This window comes from Patiria miniata, unplaced genomic scaffold, assembly GCF_015706575.1.
Source record: "Patiria miniata isolate m_02_andy unplaced genomic scaffold, ASM1570657v1 HiC_scaffold_20, whole genome shotgun sequence".
NCBI lineage: Eukaryota > Metazoa > Echinodermata > Asteroidea > Valvatida > Asterinidae > Patiria > Patiria miniata.
In genome coordinates, this window is record NW_024037059.1 from 17,078,026 (window position 1) to 17,105,514 (window position 27,489).

A 27,489-nucleotide genomic window follows, 5' to 3' on the forward strand; every position below is an offset into this window, starting at 1 on the left:
GATTTTTATTCTTCTACTTTATCAATAATGCTTGGAATAATTGATCAGAATGTTTTTTGTACAGAATCGTACTTCAGCCATCTTTGTTTTGGTACGCATAAAATAGAACCTCGTGCCTCAAAAGTAGGCTGGTGCCTGAATTGTGGGGTCCAACTCTGTGGTGATGTGCTGTATGCATTCAGGGAACTGAACAAACATGGCTGCAGTGTTTACACAAGAAAAAAAATCCCATAGCTGTTGAAATCTTTTGCCTTAAAATTCCAATGTTTTTACACATGATTTTTTTCCTCCAATTTTTGAATTTGCAGAAGTATTTACTAAAGTCTCACAAATTACATATGGTTAAAAAGTTTATTAATTATGTAAAAAGGTTTTTAAAATTAATCTGAATTCTTTGCAATGATCCAGTAACAAGGGAAGACTCAAAATGTGCTCCTGTAAAGGTGTTTTTTTTTGTATAATAATGTGACGTCATCAGTGTTACTGATGGGCCTGTATATTTCCTTCACCTGAACACTGTAAAGATTTGCAGATATTTTAATAAAGATTCCTTTTTTGGAAAGTGAAGAATGTGCTTCCAACCAAGCGTTTTTATTTCATGTCCCAGTGTTTGTCAAATTACAACATGTTCCTCAAAAGTCTAACGTAACTACATTCATATTTTCCCGGTTTTCAAATTCCAAATTCACTTGCTATGTTGTTGGTCACTCGAACTCCAACCAGTGTTAGAACTCTTTGTTCTTTTAGGGAAAAACTTAATATCACAGATAAGTATTCACTTTGTACAAATATTCTAGTTCTGAGTGAAAACATTCTCTAAATATGCTGTTACAAGTCACCTCAAGTCAATCATCTAGATTTTAAGTCCAGTCACAAGCTATTCAAATGGTCTGTGAAAAAGATATTCCTTTGTCAATGTCCATCCTCTGTTTCTTGTGCCCTGACTTGTGATTGTCTTGTGATGGACTTGTGATTGTCTTGTGATGGATTTGTGATTGACTTGAGATTGAGATGGGATTGGCTTGTGATTGACTTGTGATTGATTTGTGATTGACTTGAGATTGACTTGAGATTGACTTGTGATGGACTTGTGATTGATTTGTGATTGACTCGAGATTGACTTGTGATTGACATGTGATTGACTTGTGATTGACTTGTGATTGATTTGTGATTGACTTGTGATGGACTTGTGATTGACTTGTGGTGGACTTGTGATTGACTTGTGGTTGACTTGTGATTGACTTGTGGTTGACTTGTGATTGACTTGTGATTGACTTGTGATTGACTTGTGATTGATTTGTGATTGACTTGTGATGGACTTGTGATGGACTTGTGGTGGACTTGTGATTGACTTGTGATTGACTTGTGATTGACTTGTGATTGACTTGTGATTGACTTGTGATTGACTTGTGATTGACTTGTGATTGACTTGTGATTGACTTGTGATTGTCTTGTGATTGTCTTGTGATTGACTTGTGATGGACTTGTGATGGACTTGTGATGGACTTGTGATGGACTTGTGATTGACTTGTGATTGACTTGTGATTGTCTTGTGATTGACTTGTGATGGACTTGTGATGGACTTGACTACAGCTTTGGTGGGTGCAGTACTAGTGGTCCTTTTTAAATTCAAGAGATAGTTCTATTCAGGACCCAAGGCCAGTCCCAGACGTGAATCCCAGTTCCTCCAGAAGGTCCAAGTCAAATCCCCCACCAGCCCCCGGTCCCCCACCGCTGCTGACCCCACCCACGGCCCGGGGAATGAAATGAGCACACTTCTGGTCCTCCTCAATCTTGTGAGCTGGTCTGGCCTGGCCGTGTCTTCCCAGAGCGACGTGCCATCCCTGGGCAGCAAAGCGACGGGGCTGGAAGACCGTGTAGCGGCCGGACGGGTCAAACTTCTCAATAAACTCGCAGGATTCGTCCAGTTGGGCCTGCGAGTTGGAAAAACAGACAATCACTGAGTCTGTATCAATAAATTTATACAATTTTATCAACCAAATGTTGGTGTATCATCCCCCCAATTTCTCCACTGAAACAATATTTCAAGAAAGTTCTGATATTTTAATTTATACGAGACGCTTAAGTGCCATATAATTTGTGCCCAATTTCCCAAATAAAATAATAATTTATGACAAAGCTATAAAATGAACTTGGCCAGGTTTTAATGTTTACCAATTAAAACAGCTTTGAGACATTTATTAGCAACGTGGATAGTTTTCTTTGTAGTCTATGAGCCATTTTGTTGTCACCAAGCTCAAACATATTCCAGTGTTGATATGAGCGTATAGTTTGTCATATTTCACCCATTGACAGATTGAGTGTGAAATCAGATGATAAAACGTGACAAGCTGCAGCCGGACTCGCAATTATACCATTCTTTACATTCCTTACAGATTTGATTACAAGAGCATTAATGACTGGTAAACATGTCAAAAACTCCTGTGCTATTTTAGTTGTTGCCCCCCCCCCCCCCATAACTAAATTCCTGTGGTGGTATCTATTTTAAGCATTTTTTGTCCAGCCAAAAATGTGTTAATGTTTTTGTTAAGCTCAATTTGCACAGTGCCCACAGGCGGTTTTTGAACCAAAAAAGCCCACTTCTTTCAAAAAAGTTTGAACAATTTTCAAAAACTTCAAGATTAATTGGTTGTCTTGAGATTCAAAGAAAAGTTATTAGATTTTAAAGACACACATGCTGAGTGCTTCATGTTTTTTAAATAGATGGTTGAAAGTGAGTAAAGCAGTGAAATATATGCTATAGCACTACATGTATTTGCTCTCTACAATTTGGATGATGTAGTATTGAAAAATGTCACGTCATTGATTGACCAATCAGCATTTAGGATTCCAACTCGGGTTTTGTGATGATCATGTTTTAAATACCTGTCCGTGTGTTTTTCCCTTCTCGTCGACTGCAAGATACATTCCCGACTTGATTGCCTTCAGAGTGACTACACCGCACGTCACTGTATTCACTTCAAACACAGCTAAAAATAAAGAAAACAAATCTATGTTTGAAAACAAAACTGGTATAAACAAAGTGGCGTTGTCTTGAATACCAAAAGAGCAAATTGAGTAAATTAGTTGTTCTTAAAATACCCACATCTTCTGAAAAAATACAATTTTGCAATATCCTTTTCTCCCATAAAAAAAGTCTTCAAGTCCAGCACTATAAATTTTCCCTCAAATTTATAGAGCAAGTGAGCACTGGGAATTGCTACAGCCCCCTCCCCCACCCCCCCCCCCCCCCGAAAAAGATGGCATGCTACAATAAGACAATTGGACAATAAGGGTATTTTTTTTTCATTGATAGAGAAGATGAAGATGATAATTATGAGTTACAGTAACTGATGATGTGGTTACAATTTCTTACCGTTCTTGTCTCCAGACTGATTGGCCCCGCCCACTTCCCCGTCTCCATCAATCTTGAGATAATATCCCGACTTGCAGTAATACTCTCTCAACGGAAACACAGAAAACGTCGACATGATGCACTCTCGAAGCAATCTCCAAATTTAACAGCCTGTGATGCACACAACTCCTTTATTCTTACTGAAGCACAACTTACCATCGATATTAAGTTCAATTTGTAACACTGGCCTGTACTTAGTGTGCTAGTACTGCACAAAACATCCTTTCATTCTCAGCGTCACTTCATTAGTAAAGTGAACTTCAGCACGGTAAACTCTCCTGCATACTTCTCTCTCTAATCACTCCGCAACAAAATAGATCTGAAATTTGACCTTTCCTTCGCGACCAAGGAATTTCTTTTTTTTAAAAACGAGACCTGAAGTAAGACACTCTTGATGCATGGCCTGTATTAGAAACAGATCCGACAGGATTATGCCCACAGATTATGACCTTGAAGTACGATGGCACTGCCTCCAGATGTCTTAATCTACAGTACACGTTGCCCAATTACCATATGTCGATAATTGTGTACTATCTTCCCAGTCACAGTTGGGTTTATCTCTGTCTTGAGCTATTTCCTACGTCACAGGACATCGTTTTATTATCCCATTTCAATTGACTTGTGTAATATTCAAGGAATTCAGATTGATGTGTAGTGTCAGCATTGCTTGTTTTTTCTACATCGTTTATGTTGTGTTGCCGTCTTTAAAAATAATAAATTAAGCAGACTATGTAGTGCAAGTCCACTCATCAGCAATGTGCTGTGCTGTTAAGTGAAAATAACTCAAACCGACCAGAACAAGAATATTACATGTTCTTAACACATGCAAAGATAAGACTTTGGGCTTAAACTTCTCTCAAGTCTGAAGTATGCAAATTTATTAGTTTGTTCATTTCTTTCAGACACAAATAGAAGTAGCCATTAAAAAAAAATCCATTTAAAAAAAATCCATCGAAAGCCCTTTTTACTTAAAGAATCTTCATTTCTTGGCAAATGAAAAACAGCACACTGATATTTGGTATTACGAATAACTGAACAATATCAAATACTTTGGTCATTATACATATTTATAAGCTGTTACACAACAAGATTAATTTCATGTTTATAATGAGGCATATTAAACCATCAACTTTTAAGACATTATTTTCTCATTTTTTTTTTAAATTGCGTACATATTGACTGCTGCTCTAGGTCATTTATCAACCGGCTTACCACAAGATGCATGACTAATAGACTGAACTTTTAAGCCCCGCCCACATAACGTGTTTGCCCAATCACAGCGGTGATTAATGTCCAATGTGTGCACGAAAGTCTGACATGCGTGCATGTGCGTATGACGCAGGCGGATGGAACCCTCAGTCTGGAATTGCAGAGATGCAAGTGTTTTAATAGATCGGTCGATTAGTAAAGGGGGCATTTCTAAAACGAAGACGATTGTTTGCTATTGTGCCTTGGGATTTCTCAAGTGCGGATAGCTCTCGATCGTCTTCTGTATAGCCTCATCCAGGCTGACTAAGGGCTTGTATCCCATGTCTCTCTTGGCTCTCTCACAGCTGTAGTAATGGAACGTGCCGGCCAGAGCGACCGTCATGGGGGTGAAGGTCACCTTGAGGGCGACAAACGGAGACAGGAGCCAGCAGACGAGCTGTAGGAAGAGGGCCAGGTAGTAGATGAGGGCATAGGGGAGGTGGTATTTCGGGGGCGGGTACTGGAGACCAACGAGGAGGCGGGACATGAATGACCAGAAGGGGAGTGGGTCGTCGTTGGTGATGTGGTACGGCTGTGGAGGGAAAAAAACCAACAGAAATATGAAAAACAGGGGTCACATAACTCATAGTTTGTGACTTAATTATAACAACTCTTCCAACACTGACTTGGAAAATCTAGTGGCTCCATATTAAACACAAATACATGTGATATTTCTAATAGTTCAGTTGATGAAAAACATGTGATATCCATACTTCATAATACAAAAATAAGAGGTTGTGTTTATTGAGTTGGATCCAAGCCTGTTAAATAATCAAACTCACTTAAAAGCCACTTATAAACATGGAAAAAATCTTGCTTCCTTAAAATATACTGAAGTAGCATAATACCCATACAGCAGCTAAAATTCGAATGTCATTTATACTTTGTTTCACGGTGTTTGATCCTTGTTTAGATTTTGAGACAGAAATTCTCAATATTTCTTGAGAAACAGAACAATCTTTACATACCTTTCCACAGACTGGGGAGTCTTTGCCGAGTTTCTCAGCTGCTAGGATATGCCCGTGTGCGACATTCTTGACATAGGTGAAATCAACAAGGTTCTTGCCATCCCTAGATTGAATGGGAGAGAAAATCACAGAAGGATCTTTTTTAATAAACTGAATAATAGCTTGAGATAATACTTAACTGTTTTTAGAGACAGTGATTTTCACTCCATATCCCAAAAGTATTTAAAAAAATTTGGCAGTGAGGATTTTAGTTAAGAGGTTCAAGTCCTGGTTTGGCAACAACAACAAAACAGCAATCAGAAGTACCAAAGATTTCCAAAAATCTAATATGTACTTGTGAAAAGTCATTTGAAATTCTCACCCAATCATGAATTTGGTCTTGCCAGCTCGAGCCGTCTCCACGAGAGTAGGAACAAGTTGGGGATCTCTTGGGCCGAAGATTCCATGCGGCCTGATGGCCACGGTGTGGAAATCAGGACTGTTTGCTTCAAGAACAACCTGATTAATAAACAAAAAAACAATTAAAGTATTATAGTTTTACTATTTAGACATTTGCTTCTAAAGTCATTTTGCCAACTACACCATACAAATGATAGAAAAATGCTAGTATATTAAATTTTATAGTTTCTGGCAAACTTTGTGAAGCTTACAAAAAAAATCACACACAAATTTGCTTAGCTGAAATTCGGGTCAGTAATTGCCAAAGTGTTATATGATGTATATCTCTTGTTACTGGTTATGAGCTACTTTTTGCTTACTGGGTTAAAGTAGTTTAGTAGAAATTTAGCACCTAACTGAAAACCGAGTTGAACAAAAATTATACCAGCATAAAATTTCAGATACGTTGGGAAAGGAAACTGTTGAAAAATGTACTGGTACTTACTTGTTCTTGAAGTATCTTTGTTTCTGTGTAGTAATTGATGGGCTGACTGGCATATGGTAGATCTTCGTTACCATTTTCAATGTCATTCCCTTCGTATATTACACTGGCGCTACTTGTCAGGACTAATTTCTGTTGGAAAGAAAACCATGAAGTACATACTTAACAATGTACTTAAACATGATCACACAAAAAAGGTTTGAAATAAAATAGTGTTCACATTATTACCTTTACGCCAGCGGCCTTGCATGTGTCTATGATGTTTTTTGTGCCATCAAAGTTCACCTTGTAAAAGAGCTCTCTGTTTGGAATAAAGGCGAAAAAAAGTAAATAGGAATGATTCATATTTTTTTTAAATTTATATTCTTATATTTAACATAAAATGTAGTCATAAATTGAGGAACCCAATTACAACATGAGTAATATATAATTTTTTTTTTATATATATTCCAATATTTTTCACGATTAAAGGGAAAAGCAGTCGTTTGCCCACCGACAGTGTACAATTAAGAACATCAATGTGTACAAGTATATTATGTTCCCAAATTTATTTATTAAAATTGAACTTGATATTTATAAAATAACAAATAGTTTGAGTTTATTGCACAACATAACAATAGACTGGAATCTTAGTCATACTTGTTATTACTGGATGGCGGTGGTGACGCACAGTTGAAGACGACCTCTGACCCTTGGACAGCAGGCAGCAATTCCTATTCAAGAAAAATGGTACAAGCGCAAAGTTATTCTGAGCATGAGCAGAAGGCTGTCAAAAGATAAAACAAATATGATAAAACATATAAAACAGAAAAAAAAAATCAATTCGTCCATAAATACATATTCTGTCAAATTTATTGAATCTATTAATATTTTTCATAGGACCTGTAGTCAGAAACTCCATTCCCAAAATTTAATTGAAGAGCGCCCTCTATCGGTTGCGCACTCACCTCCTTGGAACACAGATCCCCTATAAAGAATCTGACTCGCTCATCTTCAAACGTGCTCTTGATGTCAAACACGTTGACGGTGTAGCCGCGCTCCTGCAGGCCCTCGACAAGATGGCGGCCCAGGAAACCACATCCACCAATCACGGTGCACTGCTTCCCCTATTGGTGAAAAAAACAAAGACTAAGGCCAAAAAAAAAAGTCTCCGGTTTCTGGTATGGAGCTTGCCCAAAAAGTGGTGCGGCGACGCGGCTTTTTTTTTTTTTTTACCTGACTTTTTTGCTTCAAATGTCGGCTGATGACTGCAAATGGTGCCCGACTAAACTTAGTGCAAATATATGGGAGTCCAGAGAGGCCACATAAAGCTTATTCTCGATCATAACCCCATCTAAAAACACGTTAAAATTGAGCAGCAGCAGGATTCCAGTCAAACCAGTGAGTTTGGCGGTTTTGAGACATCATCTTTCATTGAAAAAAAAACTTTTTCATTTTGCCGACGCGCATGGCTACGGCGACGCGCGCGCATACCAGAAACCGGAGACTTTTTTTTTTTGGCCTAAGGACCTACAATTGTATCATAAATTGTATTTATGTAAGAAAAAAAAGGTAAAAGATTCTTGCAAGTTGAGATGCAATAAAAGGACCTTCACAATAATCAGAGATTTAAGAAAATTTAAGATTCTGAATCCAAACGATGCAAGAGATTATACAAATAAGTTAAATAATATATATCTAATTAAAAAAACAAACTAAGTCTAAGGTATCACCATATTGTTCAGAGTGTATTTCGGTTACTGAATGGTCTGATGCAGAAATTTTTGAAGTCCACATATAAACCTTCCTGACTACGAACTACAGATTAGATTGTATAAAAAGTCACTGGTACAATTTGTATGTCGAAACTAAATACCAGCATTTCTAACACACAGTGATTTGTGTTCTTTTGTTGACACATACCAGCATTATTTTTAAACCTGAATGCTATATTAAAGGGAAAAAAAAGAAGTTAAAGTTAAAAATGTATTTATAATTTTATAAATATATTTTTAACTTCCAATCAGTCATCTTTGGAATCAGCAAATACTTTGTGTTTGCTTGTTAACTATTTTGGGCTGATTTAGACAGTGCTCTTAATTTAGCTTTTTGATCTTTGGAATCAAGTGTAAACATGGACAATTCTTCATGTCTAAACAAATACACTGTGCCTGTGAATTCAAGTTTAAAACAAGGCTGTGTATGAACCATACTAGCAGGGTGGTGTGTTCTTACTATAATTTTTATAACATTTTATCAATCATGTGCAGGCTAAATAGAAAATAATCATCATATATCCCCCCCCCCCCCCAATGCCTCTAGCACACGCCCGCAACAAACGCCTGTCCTTTCCCGGGCCCGGTCGAGTCACAGCACAGTTGCGCATTTGGCAGGTGCCAAAATACTAATATTTAATAGGATAACTCATACCAAAACGAAAAGCACTAAAGCCTTCTTTTGCCACAGTACCTACCATTGTAATATCTGCTGCTAGATGGACCAAGTTCCCGTTGATAATCTGCTGATTTTGTGAATTGCGACCGCAGAGATGTGAAGCAGTCGACGACTCCACTAAAAATAAACAATATAGTCTGGCCTCTCTTAATGACAATATATTTTATGTGTAAATATTACGGTGAACTAGACCTCACCATTCAGAATATATGGACTAAAAGAAGAGGGGGCGGGTCGGACTTGGTTTTAATCTTGTCTCAATGTTCGGTAAATTGAATAAAATCGACAGAAGCAGGATTTATACCTGCAGTATCTCTAGATTTAGTGTACAAGAGCCCTATCAGCCGAGTCTTCGGAACCTTTTTTTTCTGCAGTTTCATAAAGAGAGGGAGCTACCACCCTCACCTACCCGTATCTCATCCAATTTAGTGATTAAAATATTAAACGATGATGACTCAAATAAAGTAAAAGTGATACAAGTGAATGACAAGAATTGTATAAAATAAATATTATACATGTGTAATATAAAAATTTCCTTTCTTTCATTTACAATTATTGAAATAAAAGAAATAAAACATATGATTGTAATTTTAAGGGTGTGAACGAGGTGTATTTAGGTGTAGCATATAAAGTCTTTTCTTATTGGTCATCGGTTTTGGGGTGATGGGTTGCCATGTTTATTATTTAGCCAATCAAATTCTTTGTTATTGAGCACGTAGGACAAGTTGTACCGCCGTTTCGAAGCAAAACAGAACTTCTGAAGTAACGATTTCCACCTGCTACCATGGTAATGTAACAGATGTTTTCCTTTTTAGGCCATATAAATCAAATAGCTGACTAAATAAAATTGTAAAACTGAACATTTAGACAAAATTCGGTTGCTCTTTGCGTCTTGTAATGGTGCATTTCGTCCTAAACTCACCGAAAATGACTTGACTTGCTTTTTGCTGTCAAAAACGATTGGATTGTCAACAGAGGGCGCTATTCAATTTTATTGATGGCATAATTTCCAACTTTCAAACGATGGCCTTCTCTTTAATAAAACTCAAATTAAATCATTTGTTCACATAAAATGAGCCTGAGGCAATACAAATGACATTGATGTTTGACAGGCATTCTCAAAATTGGTCAAACTTCTTTTTCAAATGAACGTTAGACCTACTCGTTAGACTAGAGCCTAGGTTTATAGTTCCGGGGGGGGGGGGGGTGTTATGGCAAATAAGGTGTTTCACGGTAATATGCGCCATCTTGCCCGCGGGGCAATTTTACACGCGTTGCTGTGTATGCAATGTCAATGGCAAGCTTTGGCGCTTCCAAGACTTACCAAGTCATCGTGCGTTCATTCCAAAATAATTTTAAATACGCCAGCATCTAGCAACACATGTTCTTTTTGCCCCGCAAAAAAGATGGTGCATATTACCATGAAACACTTTAGAGGAAAACAAAATAAAGGAAAGGAAATTTTAGGCGGGGTCCTGAATTAGAAGTGTCTCTTCTTAGTCCAATATCTATGCATACATAGTCTATCAAAAAAACATGTTTTTTATTGTAATTGCAGACGTCAAGATACACCAAGACATCCATGGGTGGGGGCCAGAGGAAGAAGACAGGGCCCAAACCAGAGCTGACAGAGGAACAAAAACAAGAGATACGGGAGGCGTTTGATCTCTTCGATACTGATGGGACCGGGACGATAGATGCTAAAGAACTCAAGGTAAGACATTGAATTTGAGGGAAGTCTTGAGGAACTTGGTGATCAAGTTGAAGATGCAGGAGGGTAATACTAATATGTGTATTTCTTAAACTCTAAGAGTTTACACGGAAAGAAAAAGTTTCGGCCTCATTATTTGGACCAGTTGAATGGATTACCTCCATAATATGGGTCCTTCGCGTCACAAAGTGTGGATTTTGAGAAGAACAACCCTTGTGGGTCATGTTTTACTTTTAGCTTTGCCTTTCAAAGTAAACTGATTTGGTAAAAAGTTGGGTGGATTCATTGTTTTTGAGAAATCAAACATTGATCCTTGAAACCATTTCCTTAGTCAATAATTTATTTAGATGCAATAGTAGGTGACATTTTGGGGTTTTTTGGGGCATTATTACACCACTTTTTCCTTACTCCCAGGTGGCCATGAGAGCGTTGGGTTTTGAGCCCAAGAAGGAGGAGATTAAGAAGATGATTCAAGACTTTGACAAGGAGAACACCGGGACGATCGACTTCAATGAGTTCCTGACCATGATGACAGCAAAGATGGTTAGGGGAAAAAAACTTCAAAAATCTGCTTCTTGGAAGTTACTTTTGTAACTTCCCCTTCATTCACGTTTATTGCTGTATTACGTAGCACTCTATCAAATTCATGCAGGTAGCATTTGAAATCCAGTTGACAGTATCTTTAATATCACAGAAACGTTGATCTCATGGCAAATAAGAATACATACATTTCAAGTAGGCAAAAAGATATACATATTTTAATCTACCTGAAAGGCTGTGCTTGAAATTATTATAACGGCACTTTTTTCTCGATTGTTACATGATTATCTTTGTTATATTGTTCTTTGCATGTGCTATAACGTATCTAATTTGTATTAATGTTTTATTCCCCAACAGAGTGAGAAAGATTCCAGGGAAGAAATCCTGAAGGCCTTCAAGTTATTTGATGACGACAACACGGGCAAAATCTCCTTCAAAAACCTGAAGCGAGTCGCCAAGGAGCTTGGAGAGAACCTGACTGATGAAGAGTTGCAGGTAAGGAGGCAAAACTTCCACGAGAAGGATCCCCAGAATTCTGACTGGAGGAAATAGTTTCGCTAAAAAGCTTAAAGCTTGGAATGCTTAAAGGTTTCACCTTGAAATCAGAATTGTAATCGAGTAAATGGAGAGTGAAATCACAAGTCAAAAAAAAAATTTACCAGTCAGTTCACAAGTTTCGCTTGATAAACACGAAACAATGACAATAGAACGTCTTTGTCACACTTTGTTTGAGTAACTTCTCATGAGATTGCATGACTTGTGATTAACTTGTGATGAGCTGTGATTAACTTGATTGCAACTCTGCTTAGAATACTGCCTGTTTAAAAAAACAAAAATACATATTGAGGGAATTTCGTTTTCACTCAGTTGTGACTACCCCAAAATATACCTGTTCAAATAACATGTAGAGAACAGGTATCATCCTCATTGGGAATGTGTTATGCTCTTAAAAAGGATAATTTCAAGTGAAAAAAGAAAATTCTAAGTTGTCAGATTTTCCCTTTCATTAAAAAAAGCTTAACTGCAAGCATATCTCTAAAAGATTGCATTAGAATAAATCTACAAATGGTTTTCTCTTGTGCTTTTTTCACTGGACACTTTTTGAGTTGAGTCAAAAGAGGGCCCTCAATGTTAACAACACAGTCACATTAAAAAAAATCTTCTTTTTTCCATTTTCTGTGTTGCAGGAAATGATCGATGAAGCTGACAGGGACGGCGACGGTGAAATCAACGAGCAGGAATTCCTACGGATAATGAAGAAGACGAGTCTCTACTGATCAACAACTTCTGAAATTCCATCCAGCAAAAGTCATTTTATAGCTGCCGAATCACTTCGTCGTAGGCCAGGTAGTACGGCTAGTCTCGCACAGATGTAGGCAGAAACTGTCAATGTAGCATTGTAAAAGTGTACTTAATATATGTGTTAAAACACCCACCAAACACAAATAAATTGAGTGAAAGATGCTTTTTAGGGGGGAGGGATTTGGAGTAGTTTCATAGACCGAAGTGTAAAACTATTTTTAAGGGGAAGAGTGCTTTTAAAATCGACCAAGCTGCCATGGACCAAACTGGTCCTCTGAACTACGCTTATGTTTGGGTATTTCTTTCATTCAATGTTTGGTGTACATAAAATTCATTACAAACCCTGTATATAGTGTTGAGACGTGTCTTGTATAGAGTAATTACTTTGTTAATTTATATCAAGTCGGAATTTGTACATGTATTCAAAAATATTGAGTATTGAGTCCGTGCAGGTGGTTGAGGGCGCTCTTTCCACATAATGGTTTACCTTTGCCCATGAAACCATTGCATGGCAGATTTATCCATTGATTTTGTGGTCCAATATTGAGCATGCTTCGACTACCTGTACCCCTTAATATTCTATAGACTAGTCAGGGCACGCTGCATTTCTATCACGGAGGCCCCCTTCAATGGCGAAAGCATTGTGCTAGCTATTGTTCAAGTAACCCCTCACAGGACAGGTGCTTTGTACAACAACATGAACAATGTTTTCTCCATTGAAGGGGGCCTCGTGAGTGTACAGTGATCACGTGACCAGATTTGTCTATAGACATTTGCACTGCCAGAGGTTTTCATGGCAACGGGTAAATGGCATCCTAAGATTCATTTGGATTTGTATAAAAACAAGATTGTATGAAACACATGATTGCAAAATTAAGTTTTGCACAAACTTTAAAAAAAAAATTGGGGATATGGCTTTGAGAATCACAAAATATTCCAATTTTGCAGTTCATTTCATTCATGCTTTCATGTCACTGACCTTAAAGTTAGTATGACTAAGTATTCATGAAGATTTCCCAATGATAGTGCGGTGTTTGACTCATAAGTAAACATTAAAGATACAATTTTTTTCAATGTTCTTCGGTCTTCATAGACCCCGGCTAGAAAAAGAAAGATTCAACCGATTTTTTGAATTCCGGGTTTTTGCAACTTGTTATTTTGTTTCTTCAAATCATAACTTGTAACTTGAGAAATTGATCAGTGCAGGACTGAATGTAATTGAACAGCTACAGATGTGATGTTAGCTTTGTTTTATTCACATGAATGAAGTTTCCATGATTACTAACTCAACTGTAAAATGTTTAAAAATGTGTCAAATTTGTAAACTTTTTTAAATGGGGGAACAGATTATTTGAAATGGGCGTGACCAATTTTTCTTTTAGATGTTATTAAAAATACACATTCCTGTTACATATCTCTTGTACCCTTGAGTCCCGTTATTTAGTGCTTTGGTTCGAGCATTTGTTGAAGTGATTTGTGGTAAAATAATTATATTTTGACTTTCTTTAAAGCTTTGGGAAATAGGCCCAATGATTTGTGACAATAAGATGGTGCATATTTGCTCTGGCAGGGTAAGGAACTTTTAAGGGGGCTGCAAGCTCTTCAGAGTTCTCGGCATTAGTGGAAATTTAAAATTTTCATTTGTGTTCAGTGTTCCCAAGCCTCATTTATTTGCAGACCTGCACTGTTAATTTTAAATAGCGCCACCTTGTGTTATTACACTATCTACAAGTTCTATAATATCTGACTTATCCACGGCAGGATGGTACCCGATTTCGGTAACTTTATGATTACTGGAAACCAGCGCACACCGGAAAGTAAATGGAGCATATTACGTACAGTTGATGTAATTTATTCAGAATTCGGAAAACATTGACAAGACGAGTCGAAGCGAAGACGTTGAATTCCAGTACTCTTAAGACGGCTTTGGAAAGGGTAAGTGACATATTTCGAGCTGCAAATTTGCCATGATATTGTAATTCTCAATATAGAATAGGGTTTCTGTGAATCCATATGTTCTAATCACGTGAAATGTTTTCCTCAAATTTTACGTTTGACACATCACATGTCAATTTTTGGCATGTGTACATGTACATGTACATTGTAAATGCCGCATTCATTTTGTGCAGTGTAGCGTGGGGGCAGCTAGCTACCATAAATGATTTTCTAGCTGTTTACTAAATTCAGTTTAGTCATTGTTATTTGCAGGAATTTTTAATGTATTATTATTATTAGTATTATTAGGGAATGATTCCCATACCTGGCCATCACTAATTTTTCCCTTCAGTGACCTATCACTAGTATCAGCCATCAGAAAGTGATAATATATCTTAAAATTAAAAAGTCACATTTGGCAGGGGAAATATTAAATATTGAAGTATTTACTGAGAAAACATGTAGAAATTTTCAGACCAGTCTCATAGTCATACGGTTTGTGCACAGGGTGAAAAGTGATGGCCAGTTATCAGGTTATGGGAATCTTTCCAGGTATGCTGTAGATAGAGGGCAGGGATTTTTTTTAGGGAAATTTTGGGGTAAAGCAACAATGAAGACGACAAAACGCAAAACGGAAATAAAGATGGTGATCACCGTGACGCAGTGAACAAGCAAACTGCATTGATTCTCATGGCACTAACCATAAAACATGCAAGAAAATCATTTTTTTTCTACCACAAGAAACTGTTTCATTTGAATTAAGAAGAGAAGTCTGGGAAAGAATGTTACATCCTGATTTTTTTCCATCAAATTTGATCTCAGTGATTATTATTATTATTATTATTAATCATTTCTGGTAATGAAACCAAGGATTCCTCAAAAGCGCCCAAGGCACTGTAGCTCACAAGCCTGAAGAAACCTGTAGAGAGAAGACAATGAGAAGAAATTACAGTTTTAGAGGTGGGAGGAAAACCCCAGAAGAATATTCTGGGGAAAACCCACGGAATCAGGCAGGGACTGAAAACCCAATCCACATATTGGCCCAGGCGGGATTCGAACCCGGGTCACAGCGGTGGAAGGCGAGGAAAGTACCGCTACGCCAACCTGACTCCCCTGATGATCGATCATTCATTGCTAACAAAACTCTTTCTTTTGAAACAACATGAATCTGGGATGAGCATTTTAGATGTTGTTTGAAAAAATTTTGGAAATGCTCTCAACTCTCATACATGTAGACGTTGTACACAACCACAGAAGTTGTGTCTGGATGCTACATTCTTTCCGAAGTCTGCTTTAAAAAAATCATTGTGGAATGATGAAAAACACCCCTCACTCTAATTTGATTGTAACTAAATAAGGGCCCTAAACAACCCAATCGGGAAATGTATTTCTCGTTTTCTTCTTCAAATTATAATGATAATTATAATTTTTTTCTAAAGTTGTGGTTTATTTAAAGTTGTGCTAGTTTCGAGTTTTATCCTAAAAAAAATTGATTCATTTTGTCTTTTTTTTCCACTAAGGCCAAGAATAAAAATAAACCTGTTCCTCATCCCCCACTGCTTCCTTTTTTTCCCCTGCCCTTTAAAAAAAAATATATTTTTATTCATACATGAAAATATTGTCTTTTTATTTGTTTCCCACAAAATTTAAGCTATGTAGAAAGGGTTGACAGTTCCTTTGGACACAATTTTTATGCCCCGCGGCGAAGCCGAAGGGGCATACTGTTTCCGCCTTGTCCTTCCGTGGGTGGGTGGGTGGGTGGGTGGGTGGGTGGGTTGGTGGGTGGGTGTGTGGGTGTGTGTGTGGGTGGGTGGGTGTGTGGGTGTGTGTGTCCGGACAAATCTTGTCAGCGCGATAACTTGAGAAATACTTAACATATGAACTTCAAATTTGGTTTGTGGATTGTTCTTGGTAATCCTAAGAAGCCTTTCGCATTTGGGGCCAAAAGGCCAAAGGTCAAGTTCACAGTGGCTAAAACAATAGAAATCTTGTCAGCGCGATAACTTGAGAAATATTTTACATGTGAACTTCAAATTTGGTTTGTGGATTGTTTTTGGCAATCCTAAGAAGCCTTTCGCATTTGGGGCCAAAAGGCCAAAGGTCAAGTTCACAGTGGCTAAAACAATAGAAATCTTGTCAGCGCGATAACTTGAGAAATACTTTACATGTGAACTTCAAATTTGGTTTGTGGATTGTTTTTGGCAATCCTAAGAAGCCTTTTGCATTTGGGGCCAAAAGGCCAAAGGTCAAGTTCACAGTGGCTAAAACAATAGAAATCTTGTCAGCGCAATAACTTGAGAAATACTTTACATGTGAACTTCAAATTTGGTTTGTGGATTGTTCTTGGCAATCCTAAGAAGCCTATTGCATTTGGGGTCGAAAGGTCAAGTGTCAAGTTCACAGTGGCTAAAACAATAGAAATCTTGTCAGCGCGATAACTTGAGAAATACTTAACATATGAACTTCAAATTTGGTTTGTGGATTGTTCTTGGTAATCCTAAGAAGCCTATTGAATTTGGGGCAAAAAGGTCAAGGGTCAAGTTCACAGTGGCTAAAACAATAGAAATCTTGTATTTATTCTGAGATTATAGGGATTAGGGATTAATTCATATAAAACCTACAGAAGACACTAATGCTGTCAATGAATGTTCCATGTGACCAAGGTACATGTAAGTTGATGTTAAAAGAGTGGTGTTATGTCATGGGAACAGTCACGGTTGCGGGGCATTTGTGTTTGTAAACACACCTGACTTGTTTTCAAAAGAGTTGAGAAAATGGAAAAATCCATCTGCAATGATGGAAAATCTGTCATCTCCAGGGGGGGGGGGGGGGGGGGGGACGCCTCCTGCATTTTTCCAAAATGCCAAGACAAGGAACTACATTGTATTTTATTTTGTCACTCGACCTAATACAATCGTTATTCACTTTTATTTCAATTTGAAGCCTTTAAGAGTAAGACAAGACTAGTAGGCTACATGCCCAACTGTTTGAAAAGATTGACCCTTTAATGGTCTGGTGGGAGACCATGGAGAGATGGAGTTTGTAGTTAAATAGAGACCGCGTACCAGATAATTTATTTTGACGCAATCGTCAGATGCAGTAGTAAAGAGGTACATGTATTGGACTGGTTGTTCATATGTCTATTTTATGTGTTGCATGTTGTTTTTTTGGACTCTGTACACATCATCGAGAGTCTCACATTTTCGGACTAGGAATAATTGTGCCGTCATTAGTACAGACGTAAATCTTTTGAGAATGATTTCCCCATTTATCAAATTATACATAACGTACGGATACGTCATTGTTGCAAGTCCTGTTGATTATTTTCCCATTGAAAATAAAAATTGTTTAACTCTAGATTGAGTCATTTATCATCCTCTATCACGCACATGTCATTAATCAGTCTAACATGCTGCTGACAAATTACAATTGCCTTTTGGTTTTCTGAACGATTGGTTACAAAGAGAGGCAATTAGGTAAAGAGGTGTATTATATCTAGGTGCGTCGTGACGTATGGCAATTGCTCAATGATACTTGTACTTTTGGGGTCATACCATCAAAATAGTGTAATTGCTATGCCATTGTGTTGAGTATCGGTAGATGTGAACATTTATTGTAAATTACAAGCGTGTATGATTGTGACCTTACTGTACTATATTATTGCAGAAACTGCTATCAATTTTTTTTTTGGGGGGGGGGGGGGGGAGTGGGATACAAATGTAGGAATGCACACATCCAAATAGTTTGTAACTTTATAATTCGTGCTTTCATTTGATGAATCACTCAAGACACTCATTGCACAAGACCTGTATTGAAAACATTCCTATTGTTTGATCAGTCACAGACAGTCAGAAATTTATTCCACTTTCCCCTGTCGTACATTTGTATACAGTCAGATAACTTTCGTGTAAATGCTACGACTTGTCAAATTTCATCAACAGTCAAAAGAGGTACATGTAACTGGTAGGTACATGTACATTGTACAGCTGGCATATCAATCACCTGCAGTCAAAGCATGGCTATATCAAATTAACAAGGGAATGCTGACTGCTAAAAACATTCACTTGATTGATTTTGACTGCTGTGGTGGCGTAGCTGAATTTGTGGCCAGAGAGGGAGGATTTTTAATAACTTGTGTAATATCATGTTTAAAAAATAAAAGTACTTCGAATAAAAATGTTTTGCTGCATGGATTATATTGCCAGTGTTTTAATAAACAAACATATATGATATGGAAAACGTGTTGCTCAAATACCTCTGATCTCATATACAGGTACCCCTAGTTATTGATTGAGAAAATAATACTTCAGTAAACGTTTTGAGTAATCTATTCAAACATTTGACTTGTAAGTTAGAAGTTCATGCCTAGCCTGGTGCATGTGTACAGTTAACCGCCCTTGCAAAAAATGAACAAATAGAAACAAGTAAGAGCAAGACCTCGCTTTAATCCTTGCCGTCTCACACCCCGTCATCCCATCATCCTTTGCAGTTCCTTGTGAATGGATTTCTAGACTGATCAGCCAGAAAGCCATGCTCGCATTTCACTGTCCCAAAATCCTCACTCACTACATGTAGCCTGGGGGGAAGGCTCTTGTCCAAGGATGAATAGAGACCAACATCTTTATTCATGTCTCCTAATAAATGAAAGTAGGTTGATTATGCAAGACATTTTAATTCAAGACAGCACTGCTGTAGGTCTAATGAGCAATTTCCTGATGGAGTGATGCAAGAAACGACAAAGACAAATTCTTATAGGAACCAGTTTATGGGATGATAAATCGACAGAAGGTGGAGAATGTGTTAATGATTGTGAACTCCATCAATCGGGAGAAAAAAACACAAAATCCTTGGAGACATACTTTTTACTTGACATTTTATTAGGGGGCAATAAAATGGCATGAATTTAAATGGAGAACATACCCAGAGGATATAAACTGTAAAAACACGCCTTTTTCTTAGACAAAGTTAGTTTTTTTTTTCAGGGTCAAAGATGTAGAGAGGTTATCACATGTAGTTTGACAACCCTCTATTTAATTTAAGTGTCCCAGCCTCTGACTGAATTCACAGGCTGAAACGGCAAATAATGCAGAAGTAAAATATTATAAAGCATTTGCTTTTTTTAAAGGAACATAAGCTTCAAATTTCAGTCAAACAAATCTATGGTACAGAACATCTTATTTGCAGACTTGGTAATAATGTGATGAAATTAAAAAATAAACAAATCATTACTTGGGAACATATTTCTATGCAACTTTCTACTGGACTCTTAAATATGTGAAAACTATTTGACATCCCTTTTGTGTAAAATTCTTTAAACATTTCCACGCTTTTCCTGACAAGTGAGGGCGCACTTGCCGTCTTGCTGTGATGTCATTTTAGGAACACCCCTTTCGGTTTAGGGGCTCTCTGTTCAAATTGTGAACCCCAAAAATTTGCTCACTCAAAACATTTGTGAGAAACGTTTCCTCTTTGACTTTCAGTCATGTATTGAAATAACAGCAATCACTGTACCACGAAAATGTACAAGGATACTTTTGCTCATGAATATGGAAATTGGCATTATCATAAAAACAAAAAGCACCAAAATACCCTTGAACATTGCAAAATGAAAATTAAAAATCAATTTAAATGGGACGCAGAGGTACCATTGTAAGGATTGCATTACATTTTTTTTTTACATGGGCCCATGTAGTTATTTGTTTACAGTAGTTTTCTGCAGTAATTAAGTCAATACATTATGGTATTAGTCATTGTTTTATTGACTCACCATGCATACATTAGTATGAGCACAAAGTGATTTGTTTTTACTTGTCTCGAAATAATTTATTTGTTTTGATGAAATTGATATTTTTTTTAACCTAGAGCCTGAGTTTCGGTTTCCATACATGTACATAGGGCATAACTGGTAACACAGGAAAATTGATTTTTTTTTTCTGTCGTCGTCTTTGAGAGTAAACATAGATCGTCTCGTGTTTGTTTTTCAGATATTGCATGCCGAGACATACATCTCCATGATTGCATATTGATTTGGTATTGAAACGTGACGCGCAATTCCCAGTGATTCATAGGGCTATTGGCAACGGAATCTTTAAGTTCAATATCTTGCATTCAGATGATAAATTACATCACGGAGGCCTTGTTACTCATCCAGCCTCAGTGTCTGGCCATGGACCCCCCCCCCATGTTAAGCCAAAAAGGAAGAAAAATCCCTGCGTGAAAATAACATTCAGTCAGCCTGCAGTACAGTGTAGTGTCACACATTGACAAGCAGTGCAGCGGTGCTCTGCTAGAGTGGGCGGGGCTATATTTACATGTATTTGAATATTCAGTGCAAGTATGTTTTACCATTTGCTCTTGCAATAACTATGATTTTTCAACTGTCATCGATAAAGCCATTCTTTTCTTTTGAATTTGATACTCCAGTGTGTCCAAAATATTATACATTATTATCTTTAAATGAGATTTTAGTATATTTTGCGAGTAAAGGGACCTTTTTTTATGTGAGTTGTTGGTCGAAACTGTAGCTTTTGTGGTGTATGTAAGGATTTTTTTTGATAAAGGCAACTCTACCTGCCACCATTCGACAGCTGACTTCTTCAAAAGTTATGCTCAATTTTTCTATGGTTGTTTCTACATGGTACGGTGTACGTGTATGCTAAACAACCTTCTAATTAATTAAAAGAAAATTAGAATAATTAATTTTAATGATGTAATTCAGTGTGCTTTTAGATGTACAAGGCTACCAAGAAGAAAGTCTTGATGGTTGATTTTGGCCGTATTACAAAGCCCATAGAGCAAAGACCCAGTTCTATAGTAGACTAAGCCAGATAAGAAAAGACAATGTTGCTAAGAAAAAATACTAATTATCAGAATTATGAAAGTGCATGTCTTGTAATTAAACAAATAATGACCTGGGGTGGGTTTTTAAAAAAATGAGACGTCGGATTATTATTCTAGTGCTCTATTAACTGAGCTATCGAGCCCTATGTTTGCATTTTTCAATTTTACATGAATTACAAGCTATTTGATTGTGTTTTATGTTACATGTTTATTTGAATATTCATATGGAAATGTCATGTACATGTACAGTGACAAATCTGCAAAAGAAATTTTGAAATAGAATAATTACATAATCAAAACAAATTACTATACCTCATACATATTCATGATCGAGAGCTGAACGTTCACTGGTCAATTCACCATCACGCTCCAGATGTTATTCTTGCTGTTTACCAAACGCGCGCGCGAGGATTCACGCACATTGTAAATACGCATGCGTAGTAGACTGTCGCATGGGTTACCCGTGCGACAGTCTACTACGCATGCGCTTTACAGAGCAATCGAGGAACTGTCGCACGGGTGCAGTACGCACGCGCGAACATCGCACAGGAGAGATGCTTGGTTGCACGGTTCGCGTAAATGTTAATTTCCAGAGCTCAATGATGCCGTACTGGAGAAATGTATAGACCGTGTAAAGATGTCTCCTGTACAAAAGAAAGTTGTACACATTGCAAACAACTGTATTTTCAACTGTAGTAACTGTATTATATTGCAAACGAACTGAACTAGTAATTGAAGTTGAATCTTTTGGTGAGCTGTACAAGTTTCCCCGAATTTTGTTTTAGGTGCATAATAATAAAACAAAATTCGGCAACTGAATATGTATGAGGTATAGTAAAACAAATATAACATGGTTTATTTCGGGTGGACAGTCGATATTAGCTCCCCTCGGTATTGGAAGTTGACAAACTAGTTCCCTCGGCTTCGCCTCGGGAACTAGTTTGTCAACTTCCAATACCGAGGGGAGCGAATATCGACTGTCCACCCTCAAACCATGTTATATTTGTATACTGACAAGCAGTGCAGCAGTGCTCTGCTAGAGTGGGCGGGGCTATATTTACATATATTTGAATATTCAGTGTAAGTATGTTATACATTTACTCTTACAATAACCATGATTTTTCAACTGTCATCAATAAAGCCATTCTTTTTTTTTTGAATTTGGTACTAGTGTGTCCAAAATATTATACTTAATTATCTTTAAATGAGATTTTAGTATTTTTTGTGAGAATAGAGACGTTTTTATGTTAATTGTTGGTCGAAACTGTAGCTTTTGTGTTGTATGTAAGGATTTTGATTGATAAAGGCAATTATATCTGCAATGATTGATAGCTGACTTGTTCAAAAGTTATGCTCAATTTTTCTGTGGTTGTTTCTACATGGTACAATGTACGTGTATGCTAAACAACCTATTAGTTAATGAAAAGAAATTTATGATAATTAATATTAATGAAGTAATTGAGTGTGCTTTTAGATGTACAAGGCTTCCAAAATGAAAGTCTTGATGTTTGATTTTGGCCATATTAGAAGTCCATAAAGTAAAAACCCAGCTCTATGCCAGATAAGAAAAGACAATGTGGCCAAGCTAAAATAAGTAAGATTTGAGGCTTTGCATGGTGGAGATACTAAAGCTAAAATACTAATTATCAGAATTATGAAAGTGTATGTCGTGAATTATGAAAGTGTATGTCTTGAAATTAAACAAATAAAAGAACTGGGGTGGGGTTTTTAACATGAGACATTCGGATTACTATTCTTGTGCTCTATTAGGCCAACAAAAAAAAGACATTCGGTTTCTGGTCAGACCAAAGTTCCAGAATTGAAGCGGCCACGCGGCTTTTTTTTTTTTCGCTTTTTTTTTTTTCTTCAAGCTTGGATTGTACAGACAAGGTGGGGTACTATTTTGCTTTTTTGGTGTCCTCATGTACATTGGTGTCCTCCATAATTTGCTTTGGTGCTTTCGATCATTTGCCTTGGTACAATTTCCCATTCCTTGGTGCTCTTTGCTAAAAAAAAAATGAGGAGGTGCAGAAATAGAGGGCGCTTTTGGAGCTACCGCGGAACATTTTGGAAAAAAAAAGATTGACGGGCATGATTAAAATCGACGCGCGCGCTGTCCAGAGACCGACTTATTTTTTTTTTTGGCCTACACTGATCTATCGAGCCCTAATGTTTGCATATTTCAATGTTACATGAATTACAAGCTATTTAATGTGTTTTATGTTTATTTGAATATTCATATGGAAATGTCATGTACATGTACAGTGACAAATCTGCAAAAGAAATTTTGAAATAGAATAGTTACAAACATGTAATCAAAACAAACTGACAAGCAGTGCAGCGGTGCTCTGCTAGAGTGGGCGGGGCTATATTTACATATATCTGAATATTCAGTCCAGTATGTTTTACCATTTTCTCTTACAATAACCATGATTTTTCAACTGACATGGATAAAGCCATTCTTTTCTTTTGAATTTAATACTCCAGTGTGTCCAAAATATTATACGTAATTATCTTTAAATGAGATTTTAGTATATTTTGCGAGTATAGGGACCTTTTTTATGTGAGTTGTTGTTCGAAACTGTAGCTTTTGTGTTGTATTTAAGGATATTTTTTTGATAAAGGCAACTTTATCTGCCACACCATTTCAAAGCTGACTTGTTCTAAAGTTATGCTCAATTTTTCTTTGGTTGTTTCTACATGGTACAGTGTACGTGTATGTTAAACAACCTTCAAGTTAATAAAAGATAATTAGAATAATTAATTTTAATGAAGTAATTCAGTGTGTTTAGATGTACAAGGCTATCAAAACGGAAGTCTTGATGTTTGATTTTGGCCGTATTACAAAGCTAGAGCAAAGACCCAGCTCTATGGTAGACTATGCCAGATAAGAAAAGACAATGTTGCTAAGATAAAATACTAATTATCAGAATTATGAAAGTGCATGTCTTGTAATTAAACAAATAAATGAACTGGGGTGGGGTTTTTAAAAAATGAGACTTTCAGATTATTATTCTAGTGCTCTATTAACTGAGCTATCGAGCCCTATGTTTGCATTTTTCAACTTTACATGAATTACAAGCTACCATATTTGATTGTGTATTTTATGTTTACATGTTAATTTGAGTATTCATATGGAAATGTCATGTACATGTACAGTGACAAATCTGCAAAAGAAATTTTGAAATAGAATAATTACATAATCAAAACAAACGCACAAGCAGTGCTGCAGTGCTCTGCTAGAGTGGGCGGGGCTATATTTACATATATTTGAATATTCAGTGTAAGTATGTGTTACCATTTACTCTTACAATAACCTTGATTTTTCAACCGTCATCAATAAAGCCATTCTTTTCTTTTGAATTTGGTACTCCAGTGTGTCCAAAATATCATACGTTATTATCGTTAAATGAGATTTCACTATAATTGGCTCGAATAGGGACCTTTTTATGTGAATTGTTGTTCGAAACTGTAGCTTTTGTGTTGTATGTAAGGAATTTTGTCGATAAAAGCAATTTTTCTGCAATGATTGACAGCTGACTTCAAAAAGTTATGCTCAATTTTTCTATGGTTGTTTTTACATGGTACAGTGTACGTGTATGCTAAACAGCCTATTAGTTAATTAAAAGAAAATTAGAATAATATATTTTAACGAGGTAGTCAGGTGTGTTATTAGGTAGGTGTACAAGGTTACTTACAAGTAAATCTTGGTGTTTGATTTTGGCCGTATTAGCAAGACTATACAGCAAGGACCCAGCTCTATGCTGGACTATGCCAGATTTGAAAAGACAATACGTGGTTAAGAACAAATACTAATTTAATCAGAATTCTAAAAGAGTAAGTTTTGAAGTTAAACAAATCAATGAACTGGGTTGGTTTTTTTTACCTTGAGACCATTGGATTACAAGTTAAATACTCTATAAACTGAGTTATCGAGCCCTATGTTTTCATTTCTCCAAAAGTTATGTGTACATGATCTATATATGAGCAGAGTTTTGGGTACAGAGGTGGGGCTGTACATATTTATATTTGAATATTCATACGTGCAGTGACAAATCTGCGAAAGAAGTTTTGAAATAGAATAGGTACATTTTGAAAACTAAACTTCGAAATTTTGAAATCGGCCGTTTAAAATTTTGAAACAAATCAATAGTAAACAAACAATATTTTGAAATATCATTTCTGGGTCAATTCAGGGAGTCTCATTGCTATATTCTTTCAGATAATTTTCAACAAATTCCACTGAAAAGGTGAGATCCCTGCAGCTGTTTGGAAAATAAAAATTGTCAAGTACCTTTTGTTTTCTTCTGAAATTCAAGCAGATAACATCATCAAGCAAAATTGTCTCTTGACTAAAACCAGCTGTACAAGCCCTGATATAAAAACAAACGTAATACATTATTAATTTTAGCCAAACCTTGTATTGACTAACCAAATTAAAGTCACCCCCTCGTGAATTTCCCAAGCAGATTTTTTTTCTCCTTAAGCCCCGCTGTAATTAAAAATGTCCACAGTCATTTTACGAACAGCGAATCTTCCCACGAAAGCGACGGATTCTTTTTTGAGTGCATAGAAACCTAAATCAATGTCTCTCCAATTATCATAGTAATTAAACCGTCCTGTGAGATAACGGGGGCCTTTTGTTGCTGAGGCAGACGGCACTTAGTAACATGTCGATAAACGTCTATTGTTGTGGGGCTTCGGACACTTTCATTCACTGTGCTCATTAACTTGAATGTTTTCAGCAAATAAGGTAAGGTTTCATAAATGTAAATGTTATAATGAGGGCGGGTTTTAGAAAGTGATGATATGGATTTTGGGAGCCTTAATATGTATTGGATTAAAACATGTCAAACACAGTAGGGCCTATTGATAAGATTGATTTTTAGAACATGCACGTTTTCTCGGGACTGGTTTAAAAAGATGATCATTTAATTTATTTCATACCGGTCGGTATGTAGTTTGAAATCAATGTCACCTGACCTTTTTAAGGAGCATTTCAGATTGTTCTCAATCAGACCGCATATCCTGTAGATGTACATGTACACGATGTAGGTTTACGACATTGTATGCAGTTGTACATTCATGGATAACATCCATGCATAAAATCTTGTACCTGTATATTACATTGATGATGAAAAAAAAACATCACTTGCACTAAAACACTTTTTCACTAACAGTTTCAATAAGTGTCTTAAATTTTAGAGAACATTTGCAGACCACTACCTTTCAATTAAATTAAAAGGCATGTTCATGTATGTGCAAGTAATAATTCATCACAATTTGTACTGTTTCATATTTTCAAAATACATAAATGTGCACCAAAATTGGAATTAGGACAAATTTCAAACTTATTCACACCTCCGCGCATGCTGACGGAGTAGATTGTTATTGCAAGGAAATTCCGAAGCTTCTTGATTACTCGGGAACGTAACGAGTTTGGCCTGAGGCAGTTATATACTTTCATTAATATTTCATCTACTCCCCGGTCCTGGGAACATGTGTGAATATGTCACGTGGAAGGATTGGGTTCATTAGTGATACATTTGCAACTGTATTTTCTTTTTCTTTTTCATTGAGTTGCCGATTTGCGCATCGGACCATGTGCCATATACTAACAGAAAGCCACCTTAAGGGACTGCAACCAATTTGCTCAAGGTGGAAAGCGAACAGAGAATTAAGAAATGAATGTAAATGTTCACAGGCTTTATTATAAATTTATGTTGTTACGGGGCATATTTGCACTTTAAGTGTTTTGTGGAAATGAAACTTCCCCTCAGCAATCGACCCCCCTGTCTGCCAAATGGACTGCTCCACCTGTGGTAATTTATTCATGATCTTCCTGGCAAGGGTTTGAGAAAAAAAAGTATTAAAAGAAGGGTAGTGTGTCTTCTCCTTGCTAGTATTTTTGAAAATTAAGTCGAAACATGAAGAAAATTTGAACAATTGAAATAAACTATTATAAATTTATTATGGACATGTTTATACAAATTTATTGAGGTTTCATTAGCAATGCCCTTGAATGCCCTTATGTAACAAGTCAAATAATGAACCATTATGAAAATTTACACTCATCAAAATGAAATTTGTCTCGAATCAAACACAGCATTAAGACGTACATGTACAATTAAGATAGTTGTGTGCTTCTTATTGATATTCCTCATTGGTTTTGGATTCTTTATGCATAGAGTGACCTTTCCGCAAAAGCACTGAGTTG

General features: G+C 36.7%; 4 protein-coding genes across 5 annotated transcripts in view; 2 read left to right on the forward strand and 2 right to left on the reverse strand.

Annotated features, from left to right (window-relative positions):
- Positions 1–1,646: 1,646 nt before the first annotated feature.
- On the reverse strand, positions 1,647–4,128 carry LOC119727877 (fibroblast growth factor 9-like). Its single transcript, XM_038199954.1, has 3 exons — positions 3,377–4,128; positions 2,887–2,990; positions 1,647–1,934 (listed from the first exon to the last, which is right to left on the reverse strand). The coding sequence occupies exons 1-3, from the start codon at positions 3,489–3,491 to the stop codon at positions 1,647–1,649; spliced, it is 507 nt and encodes a 168-aa protein (XP_038055882.1). The 5' UTR covers positions 3,492–4,128.
- A 132-nt stretch (positions 4,129–4,260) lies between these two features.
- Positions 4,261–9,359, reverse strand: LOC119727633 (sterol-4-alpha-carboxylate 3-dehydrogenase, decarboxylating-like). 2 transcript variants are annotated; one of them, XM_038199602.1, is made up of 9 exons: positions 9,249–9,359; positions 8,964–9,061; positions 7,459–7,617; positions 7,151–7,224; positions 6,740–6,812; positions 6,515–6,643; positions 5,993–6,129; positions 5,632–5,734; positions 4,261–5,195 (listed from the first exon to the last, which is right to left on the reverse strand). In XM_038199602.1, exons 1-9 carry the CDS (start codon positions 9,322–9,324, stop codon positions 4,857–4,859), a joined length of 1,188 nt encoding a protein of 395 aa, XP_038055530.1. In that variant the 5' UTR covers positions 9,325–9,359; the 3' UTR covers positions 4,261–4,856. The 2 variants fall into 2 exon arrangements, with proteins under 2 accessions (XP_038055530.1, XP_038055531.1); XM_038199603.1 differs by lacking the exons at positions 8,964–9,061; positions 9,249–9,359 and adding an exon at positions 8,224–8,296.
- A 220-nt stretch (positions 9,360–9,579) lies between these two features.
- LOC119727635 (caltractin) lies at positions 9,580–13,911 on the forward strand. The gene is made up of 5 exons (XM_038199604.1): positions 9,580–9,731; positions 10,503–10,658; positions 11,070–11,198; positions 11,553–11,690; positions 12,383–13,911. The coding sequence occupies exons 1-5, from the start codon at positions 9,729–9,731 to the stop codon at positions 12,470–12,472; spliced, it is 516 nt and encodes a 171-aa protein (XP_038055532.1). The 5' UTR covers positions 9,580–9,728; the 3' UTR covers positions 12,473–13,911.
- A 287-nt stretch (positions 13,912–14,198) lies between these two features.
- Positions 14,199–27,489, forward strand: part of LOC119727632 (amyloid-beta A4 precursor protein-binding family B member 2-like) — a 56,168-nt gene continuing 42,877 nt past the window's right edge. The window contains 1 exon segment of the mRNA XM_038199601.1: positions 14,199–14,432. The gene's annotated coding sequence lies outside the window, so the exon portion shown is untranslated.